We start from the raw sequence: 10,112 nt of genomic DNA, 5'->3' as shown, positions 1-10,112 counted from the left end.
AACATGACTGGGACAGTATGGGGCATGGAGACACAGAAGCAGCAGTGAATTCACTGAGACAATGTATGGACTGCACCTTAATAACGAACTGTCAAATCACCTGTCGTCCTGTCAGTAGCTGAATTTTTCAAAACCAGAGATGATGTCTGGGACCCACCGTTCAAAAAAGGAAGAGATAACACAGTGGTTGAGCACATGCTCTGCATGCAGGAGGCTCCAGGTTCAATCCCTGGCATCTAAAAAGATCGGGTAGCAGAGGACAGGAAGGACCGCTGCCTGAGACCATAGAGAACTGCTACCAGGGGACAGAAAAGACCTCCGCCTGAGACCATAGAGAGCTGCTACCAGTCAGAGTAGGCAATATTATACTAGATGGACAGCTTCCTATGCTATGTAACATCTATTATAAGGCCACTTCCTATCAGGTGTAACACCTATTAATTTCATAACCTGATCTTGACACAATACTTCTTTCGCTTCCTGCCCTGCATTTATGCTCAGTATGCACCTGCTTAGCAACTTGCTTAGCACTGCAGTCCGCAAACAAATCGACCTCACCATTTCAGAATCATTGTACATATTATGGGAGTGATTTGATGGGGCAAGTGCCACCTCCAGAACCAAACCAAACCAAACGAAGAGCTACACAAGAATTGTGCAAAATGCCTTTAATAATTTCATACATTTTCAGTCATGCGGAAACAGTGAGTGGTGCTACTTGGAAAGAGAGACAGTACGAAGTTAATGGAATCCGAAAACCAAATAGGTAATTTAACAGTATGGTATGAAAAGGTGCATATTGGGCAAACTCTTATTTGTATCCACATACTGTGATGCTGTAATTAACTATGAGATCGAGGTACAATACTGATACTCCTGCATACAATACTCTGATACTGATCAAAAGATCTCCAGGTTTAAGATGTGCGCAGAGTTGGAGGTTTGGTCACATCTATCAAGCCTCACTTTGAGTACAGTCCATCAGTCACTGTGGCTGAACAGAGGTCCTACATTTTAATGCGGCTTGCATGCTGAACTGAAATGTGTTGCATTTGTCCTGCTGAAATGCTTGCAGACTTGCTCCAATTACCTCCACCATTTTAGTTTCTGTTAAAAAAACAAAAACAACCCACTATCTTATGTGAAATGGAAGACATAACGTGATCATTTGATAAAGCACTGGCTATTTCCCACCAATAATGCCAACAGGAATAATGCCAAATAGGAAGGAAGAAAGAAAGACATTTAATTGAAAAACATTGCAATGATTTCAGATGAAATACATTTTCTTGAGCAATTCTAGATATTTAAAAAGTGACATGTCAACTTCAGTAGCTGGTTTACAGTATAAAAGTAAGTGGTATCTAGAAGGATTTGACAATGCCTGTTTGAACCGAAGTCCAAATTCCCAAAGCAATAGCTTGAATATATTACTCCAATATATTACTCTGGGATAAAACTATAATCTAACCTCAGCCTAGGAACACTTGAGTGAACAGTAGTCATGCTGTTAGTCTCCTTATATAAAAACTATCAAAAGTAGCTGAAGGAAAAAGACCTGTTGTCATTCATAAAATGTGTAGTGGGATGCCAAAGCGTTGGCAATCAACACCATCAGCTCTTGTGCAGAAATATCCATAATACACCTGCTAATCAATGCCGCACTAGATGGCACCATAATGTTCCATAAAGCACGATCCCACACTTCAATTTCATTCTGAGCATTCAACTTGACCCGTAGTTGTAACTTTCACAGCCTTGAAGCTTTTGGTGGCCTGTTCTTTCTGGCTATGTAAATCTTCAGCAGAAAGGCTCCATTCCATTCCATTGTAGTGAGTTGTCTGTGCAGATAACTGATGAAAACAAATAAGAAATGGTGAACTTTTCATTGTAATTCTAAAAGAAAAAAAAAGAAAAGGAAGTCTCCATTACAAGGTGATTGCAGTGAAGTTGTGATGGCAGTAAGAAAGTTGTGATGGCAGTCATGAAGACACTAGTTTGATACAGTCTCACAGTTCTTATGAATTTAGGGCACAATCCTATTGGATAGATGCCCATAGTATGGAGTGTGTTGCTGTCGGAGTGCTCCAAGTATCCAAAGACCTGCTGGTAAGAACCCAGCAGGGCAGAAGGAATGGAAGAGGCTTTCTTTAGCCTCTCAATCCTTGGAAAATCCTTTTTGCATTAGAGAGGCCTCTGAGCCCATCTAACTCACTCACCTAGGGCTGGTGGCTGAGAGACCTTCGGATCCGGTGGATCTATGGCCTCTCTCCTCCCCACCCACCAGAATGCCCCTCCCTCTTCTTCCTCTCCCCAAGGTCGCAGCTTCAACCTCAGGCAAAGGAGCTGCACAAAGCTTTCTGTGGGAGCTGGGAGGAGCTTGAGGGGGAGAATCCCTGCTCAAATCTGCCCCTCGAAGGTTGTAGCTCTCTGTTCAGCCTCAGAAGGAGAAATCCTCAGTATCCCATGGCCTCTCAGATGCTTTCTGGGGGCCATAGGATAGCTGTCATATTTATTCCTTGTATTTCTACAACATTTTTCAGCCCACGAACTCAAGAGGCTCTCTTAGAGAAAAAGTTGGCAACCTCATTTGTCACTGTCATCCATATGAAAAATTTAACTGGATCCTAATCAAAGTAAGGAGTCTTGCTGAACCTTATCACATCATCCCTCACAAACCCATGGTGGTGATGTAAGAAGCATGCATACATGTGTGTTTTAAACTCCTATTAAGGTACAGCATACCTCCAGCTGTTCAAACTGTTCAGAGCGTTCATAGTCCTCTAATCTGAAAGGGGGAGAAAACATATACAAAGGAATTAACCTGATGGATATGTTTAAAAAGAGATGTTCACATACTGGTCCTCTGCACTGCAAGGTTTCCAGTGCTGACGCAAGCCCTGGAGCCGCTGCGCACGCCCAGCGAGGCTCCTGTGCTGAAAGGGCAGCAGCCAGGGCAGCAGCAGTCCAAAGAAGGCTTGCAGGGCGCAGCAGTGGCAGTGGGGGCTGGTGGCCCTCTATGTCAGTGGGGCAGTGAATCTGCTCTGGGTCTCAGTGAGAAACAGTCAGAACTCCAAAGAAGCTATCCAAGGTGCTGAACCCTGTCCTCAAAATGTGAGAGGATTTATTTCATTTATATAATTTATTACCTCCTTTTCATTATAAAATAATCCCAAAGAGGAGTACAAAACCAATCACACACACATCCACACACACTGGGGGGGGGGGGCAGGCAGGGAGAAATATATATGTCCCCAGGATTCTGTCATATCAAGGAATATGCAGATAAAGAGATAGGTTTATGCAGGTGAGGGCTGGCTCTCATTGAGTTCTATGGGACAAATAGCCAGTTTATACAGTTTAAAAGAATCAAGTGGTAAAGTTTTTCCTGGACTGTACCACTTCAGGATGGGGTGGAGATGAGGTACACTCTGAATGCTCCCCAACTGAATGAACAGAAGTCCAATAAAATCTGAGTGTCAAACATGACTGCTGTTAAAAGTTCAAAACACTGAAATGATTTCCTTAGCACAGTGTTAAATGGGAGAAACTGGAGCACTGGAAACATTAAACACATTGTTTTAGGAAGTACCTTTAGCTGCCATCCTGGTCTGGCTGGAAATCTTGGTAGCAGCATCAGCTGGTAGACCAACATAAACACCCCCATAGTTCCTTAATGGAAAAGGGGAGAAAAGTGACATGAAAATCGTGACATGTTTAAAGGTATACCTAACCATCATCATCATTTGTATACGATTTTCAAGTGTTCAAAGCAAGTCCCAAACCTTATCTAATTATAATCCTTACAACAACCCTGTAAGGCAGAGGAGGGGGACCTATTTTGGTGTGAGGGCTGCATTCCTGTGCAGCTAAACTTCTGGGGATGGCATGCCAGAAGTGGGCATCTCCCCCCTCCCCACAAAAGTAGCTGGGGCACACACACTGTCCATACACATAACACACACCCATTCATGCACACATAAACACATTCTCACACACACACACACGGTTCTACCTTGTGTTGAAATTAGTCTTGAAAAAAGCTTTTTATTGTCTCCACTGGAAGACTTTTTTCAAGCCCAATTGCTGCACAGGGGGGACTGGGGGGGCATGTCACAGCATGTGGGGAGGGGGGTTAGCCATCTCAAATCACCCCCTACACAGCTGCAACCCCCTCAAATTGCAGGGGGGAATGAAAGCCTTCCAGTGGAGGCTTTGAAACGCCTTCCATTGGCAGCAATCCTCAACACACTCGTGAGAGGACAGTCAATTGCTAGTACCTCTCCCTCTTCTTTCAATTCATCTTTGAGGGTAACAACAGTCATGTTTGCCCGATCATCCCTCATCATCTTCATCATCGTGAGGTTCAGCCTCCGTGGCCAACCCCTATGTTCCCACCACCTCCTTCCAGGCTCCATCTTGGAGTGAGCAGCTGCTTTCTGAATAACCCCAAAAAGCTTCTGAAGGCAGGTGGTAAGACTGGTCAAACATTCCGTTTTGTGATGCTGATGAAAACCACCACCACCTAAGTAACACTTGAGAATATTCAAAATGCTTTAGACATAACAGGTTTGTAAGATATGCAGTATAGGGCTTATAATACTGGCACGCTCCAGGAGAGAGCGGAGGACAGGAAGGCCTGGCGTGCTATGGTCCGTGGGGTCACGGAGAGTCGGACACGACTGAACGACTGAACAACAACACCCCATCACACATATTACATGCTTAGCCAGCACTTCGTACAAATTTGTGGCTCTTAATGAAGTAGCAGGGCCAAATTAAACATTCACAATGGAGCTACTTGTGCTAGCTTTCTCTGCTGTCCTGTAAGCGCACACAGAACCAGTTCAGATTGGGACCGTGGCACTTGGGGAGAGAAGGATTTACATTTGCTCCCACCTGCCCATTTTGTTGTTGTTGTGAAATTCCAGTCCTGCCCCCACTACGGGAGTGGGTTAAAAAAAAGAGAAAGAGAAAAGTCCTCATTGGAATGAATGCAGACTTTTATTCTTTTTTTAATGCCCCTGTAGGTGTGAAATTTTGAAACAAAAATGAGGGGGGAAAGCTTAAATTCTCACCCGGATGGCCATGGTCCCAATCCAAATTGGGGTCATGCACACTAGCAGGGGTAGGGAAAACAATCACACATAGCTCCACTATGTGTGATTAGAAGAATGTTTAATTTGCCCCTCGGTCTAATTCTTCGTGAGATGACACAGCAAATCTTAGAATCGGGGTGTTCATTGTTCTATGAACCTAAACATTTGCAATATGCACATTCACCTGTTTAATCATATTTGGATTCCTACCATCATCAAAGAGAACTTGGCTACACAAAGGGCCTTTTATGCACCATTTTGTATTCCAAGATAGTGACCTGTTCTGCATGATCACCGTGGCTTAAATAAGCCACATTTAAGTAAGGCATGGTGGGTTGCAGCACGTGCTGGTCATGCCAGTTAGCTTTTGAATATTCAAGCCACAAGTACAGCTTTGTGTGTCATCCAAACCTGGCAGTAGTGGGTTGTGTAAGGTTAAACAACCCTTGCATATCCCTAAAACAAGCCATGGATCATGTGAGGGTTGTTTAGCCCTCACACAACCCACCCCCACTGGGTTCAGATGATAGGAGATGCTGTGGTCATGGCTGGAATATTCAAAATGGCCACCCGCCCGCACCTCAGCCATGGTGGGCTGTTTGATTGTGCAAACTGGCCCAGTGCCTTAAGTTGCTTCTGTACTATGAGTGAGTCCCAGGCTCAGAGGGTGAATTATGAGGCTGAGAAGGTAACAATACGTTGGATAACAATATGGAACAATATGTAGCAGGAGTTGCTAAATCCAAGGTGCAGCTGTTGGTTTGGGATTATAACTGAAACTGTTGCGTTTCCTGTGCTCTTTCCTCATGAAATGGCAATCCACTCTTGATGGCACAACTTTAATCCATCCCATTTCAACACACCTCCTTTTGTCATCTTCTGACACGGATTCTTCTGTTCTGCAATGACAGAAATCAGAGGAAGATTGTTGGCAGGAAGGTTTTAGATTTATTTTCTTCTGCCTATGGGCAGCCTTCCCCAACCTGGTGTGCTCCGGATGTGTCAGACTACAACTCCCATCATCCCAAGCCAGTTGTGGAAGTTGTATAGTCCAACACATCTGGAGGGCACCAGGTTGGGGAAGGCTAGCCTAGAGCAAAACCTCTGTTGCTAATATGATTCACACGACTCATTCGCCAACATCATAGAATCCACTGGAAGCAGAGAGAGAAGAACGTCATGGCTTGTAACGCTGGCTGGCCTATATAACTGATCGGGGCCAAAGCACAGCTTACTTGGAAGACGTCGCAATATATATTGCCAAATACAGATCGCTATTTGGCAATACAAATGGCCAGCACGATTGGCCTGATCCCAGCTGGAACTGCAGCGAGTGGAAAAGGCTGAGGTTCTCCTTCCTACCATGCTAGGGTTTACTCTGTTTACTCTGGAGTAAAAAGTATATGTAGCTGCTTACTACCTATCTAAAATAACTGCTGCAGCTGGTGCAGCATATAGTGGCAATGAGCTTCATTGTGAGCCAAGAATGCTGGAGTTCAAGCTCACCTTGGCCGTGAACTCAGTAGGTAGCCCTATATTAAAGAAGCCCATGTCTCTCAGTCTTGGTCCCCACCCCGCACTGCAATATTGGTATATTAACACCGGTCTCCCTTACAGAAATCCTTGTAAGGATCACTTACACTGATCTTTGTAGTGTCTGTGAAGTGTTTTGAGAAGTATAAAGTATTTCATAAATGCTATTATTAAATGTTAGCTATCTATGTTATTCCCCTTCATGGATCACTGCCTTGTTGTGGCGAAGGGGCTTGCGTAACTCAGTGAAGCCATAAGCTATGCCGTGCAGGGCCACCCAAGACGGACAGGTCATGGCAGAGAGTTCTGACAAAATGTGGTCCACTGGAGAAGGAAATGGCAACCCACTCCAGTATTCTTGCCAAGAAAACCCCATGGAACGTATCACAAGGCTAAAAGAGATGACGCCGGAAGATGAGCCCCTCAGGTCGGAAGGTGTCCAATATGCTACTGGGGAAGAGCAGAGGGTATTTCCAAGTAGCGCCAGAAAGAGTGAAGCAGCTGGGCCAAACCTGAAAGGACACTCAGCTGTGGATGTGTCTGGTGGTGAAAAGAAAATCCGATGCTGTAAAGAACAATATTGTTTAGGAACCTGGAATGTCAGATCAATGAATCAAGGTAAGCTGGAGGTGGTCAAACATGAGATGGCAAGATTGAACATCGACATCTTGGGAATCAGCGAACTCAAATGGACAGGCATGGGCGAATTTAATTCAGGTGACCATCATATCTACTATTGTGGGCAAGAATCCCTTAGAAGAAATGGAGTAGCACTCATAGTCAACAAAAGGGTGGGAAAAGCAGTACTGGGGTACAATCTTAAAAATGATAGAATGATCTCAGTACGAATCCAAGGCAAACCATTCAACATCACAGTAATTCAAGTCTATGCCCCAACCACTGATGCCGAAGAAGCTGAGGTTGATCGGTTCTATGAAGACCTACAACACCTTCTAGAACTAACACCAAAAAAAGATGTCCTCTTCATCATAGGGGATTGGAATGCTAAAGTAGGAAGTCAAGAAATCACCGGGATAACAGGCAGGCATGGCCTTGGTGTACAAAATGAAGCAGGACAAAAGCTAATAGAGTTTTGCCAGGAGAACATGCTGATCATAGCAAACACTCTTTTCCAAAAGCACAAGAGGCGACTCTACACATGGACATCACCAGATGGTCAATATCGAAATCAGATTGATTATGTCCTTTGCAGCCAAAGATGGAGAAGCTCCATACAGTCAGTAAAAACAAGACCTGGAGCTGACTGTGGCTCAGATCATGAGCTGCTTCTTGCAAAATTTCGGCTTAAATTGAAGAACGTCGGGAAAACCACTAAACCGTTCAGGTATGACCTAAATCATATCCCTGATGAATATACAGTGGAGGTGAGGAATAGATTTCAGGGATTAGACCTGATAGACAGAGTGCTGAGGAACTATGGACAGAGGTCCGTAACATTGTTCAGGAGGCAGCAACTCAATCCATCCCAAAGAAAAAGAAATGCAAGAAAGCCAAGTGGCTGTCTGATGAGGCTTTACAAGTAGCTGAGGAAAGAAGGGAAGAGAAAAGCAAGGGAGAAAGGGGAAGATATATCCAACTGAATGCAGAGTTCCAGAGAATAGCAAGGAGAGACAAGAAGGCCTTCTTAAATGAACAATGCAAAGAAATCGAGGAAAACAACAGAATGGGAAAGACTAGAGATCTCTTCAAGAAAATTGGAGATCTCAAGGGAACGTTTTGTGCAAAGACGGGCATGATAAAGGACAAAGAAGGCAGGGACCTAACAGAAGCAGATGAGATTAAGAAGAGGTGGAAAGAATACACAGAAGAACTATACAGGAAAGATCTGAATGTCCCTGATAGCCATGATAGTGCGGTCACTGAACTTGAGCCGGACATCCTAGAGAGTGAAGTCAAGTGGGCCTTAGGAAGCATTAGTAACAACAAAGCTAGCGGAGATGACAGTATTCCAGCCGAGCTATTTAAAATCCTAAAAGATGATGCTGTTAAAGTGCTGCATTCAATATGCCAACATATCTGGAACACTCAACAGTGGCCACAAGACTGGAAAAGGTCAGTTTACATTCCAATTCCAAAGAAGGGCAACGCCAAAGAGTGTTCAAACTACCGCACAATTGTGCTCATTTCACATGCCAGCAAGGTGATGCTCAAAATCCTACAAGCTAGGCTTCAGCAGTATGTGAACCGAGAACTACCGGAAGTACAAGCTGGGTTTCGAAGAGGCAGAGGAACTAGAGATCAAATCGCCAACATTCGCTGCATCATGGAGAAAGCAAGAGAATTCCAGAAAAACATCTATTTCTGCTTCATTGACTACGCTAAAGCCTTTGATTGTGTGGATCACAACAAACTGTGGTAAATTCTTAAAGTGATGGGAGTACCAGACCACCTTACCTGTCTCCTGAGAAACCTGTACGAGGGTCAAGAAGCAACAGTAAGAACCAGACATGGAACAACCGATTGGTTCCAAATTGGGAAAGGAGTACGACAAGGCTGCATATTGTCACCCTGCTTATTTAACTTATATGCAGAGTACATCATGAGAAATGCCGGGTTGGATGAATCAGAGGTCGGAATTAAGATTGCTGGGAGAATTATCAACAACCTCCAATATGCAGACGATACCACCCTAATGGCAGAAAGCGAAGAGGATCTCAAGAGCCTCTTGTTGAGGGTGAAAGAGGAGAGTGCAAAAGCTGGTTTGAAACTCAACATTAAAAAAACTAAGATCATGGCATCTGGCCCCATCACTTCCTGGCATATAGAAGGGGAAGAAATGGAAGCAGTGACAGATTTTACTTTCTTGGGCTCCAAGATCACCGCAGACGGTGACTGTAGCCATGAAATTAAAAGACGCTTGCTCCTTGGGAGGAAAGCTATGGCCAACCTAGACAGCATAGTAAGAAACAGAGAGACATCACCTTGCCAACAAAGGTTTGTATAATCAAAGCTATGGTTTTCCCAGTAGTAACGTATGGCTGTGAGACCTGGACTATAAGGAAGGCTGAGCGCCAAAGAATTGATGCGTTCGAACTGTGGTGCTGGAGAAGACTCTTACGAGTCCCCTGGACTGCAAGGAGGTCAAATCAGTCCATCCTAAAGGAAATCAACCCTGAGTGCTCATTGGAAGGACAGATAATGAAGCTGAAGCTCCAATATTTTGGCCACCTAATGCGAAGAGAAAACTCCCTGGAAAAGACCCTGATGCTGGGAAAGACTGAAGGCAAAAGGAGAAGGGGACGGCAGAGGATGAGATGGCTAGATAGCAACACGGATGCAATGAATATGAACGTGAGCACACTCCGGGAGAGAGCGCAGGACAGGAAGGCCTGGCGTGCTATGGTCCATGGGGTCACGAAGAGTCGGACACGACTGAACGACTGAACAACAACAACATCTATGTTATTAATTCTCATATGGGACAGTAAAATGGCCATGTGTAATTTTTACTACAGCTGA

General features: G+C 44.4%; 1 protein-coding gene across 1 annotated transcript in view; it reads right to left on the bottom strand.

Annotated features, from left to right (window-relative positions):
* Positions 1 to 645: 645 nt before the first annotated feature.
* Positions 646 to 10,112, bottom strand: part of C7H12orf75 (chromosome 7 C12orf75 homolog) — a 49,787-nt gene continuing 40,320 nt past the window's right edge. The window contains exons 4-6 of the mRNA XM_084811883.1: positions 3,593 to 3,672; positions 2,746 to 2,788; positions 646 to 1,896 (exon numbers count right to left, since the gene is read on the bottom strand). Coding sequence (XP_084668009.1) covers positions 2,784 to 2,788; positions 3,593 to 3,672 — 85 coding nt within the window. The 3' untranslated portion in view covers positions 646 to 1,896; positions 2,746 to 2,783. The remainder of the gene's footprint in view (positions 1,897 to 2,745; positions 2,789 to 3,592; positions 3,673 to 10,112) is intronic.

Source organism: Heloderma suspectum, chromosome 7 (assembly GCF_057233095.1).
Source record: "Heloderma suspectum isolate Gila_16-S chromosome 7, 16-S_ref, whole genome shotgun sequence".
Lineage (NCBI taxonomy): Eukaryota > Metazoa > Chordata > Lepidosauria > Squamata > Helodermatidae > Heloderma > Heloderma suspectum.
This window is presented reverse-complemented; position numbering and strand designations above follow the sequence as displayed.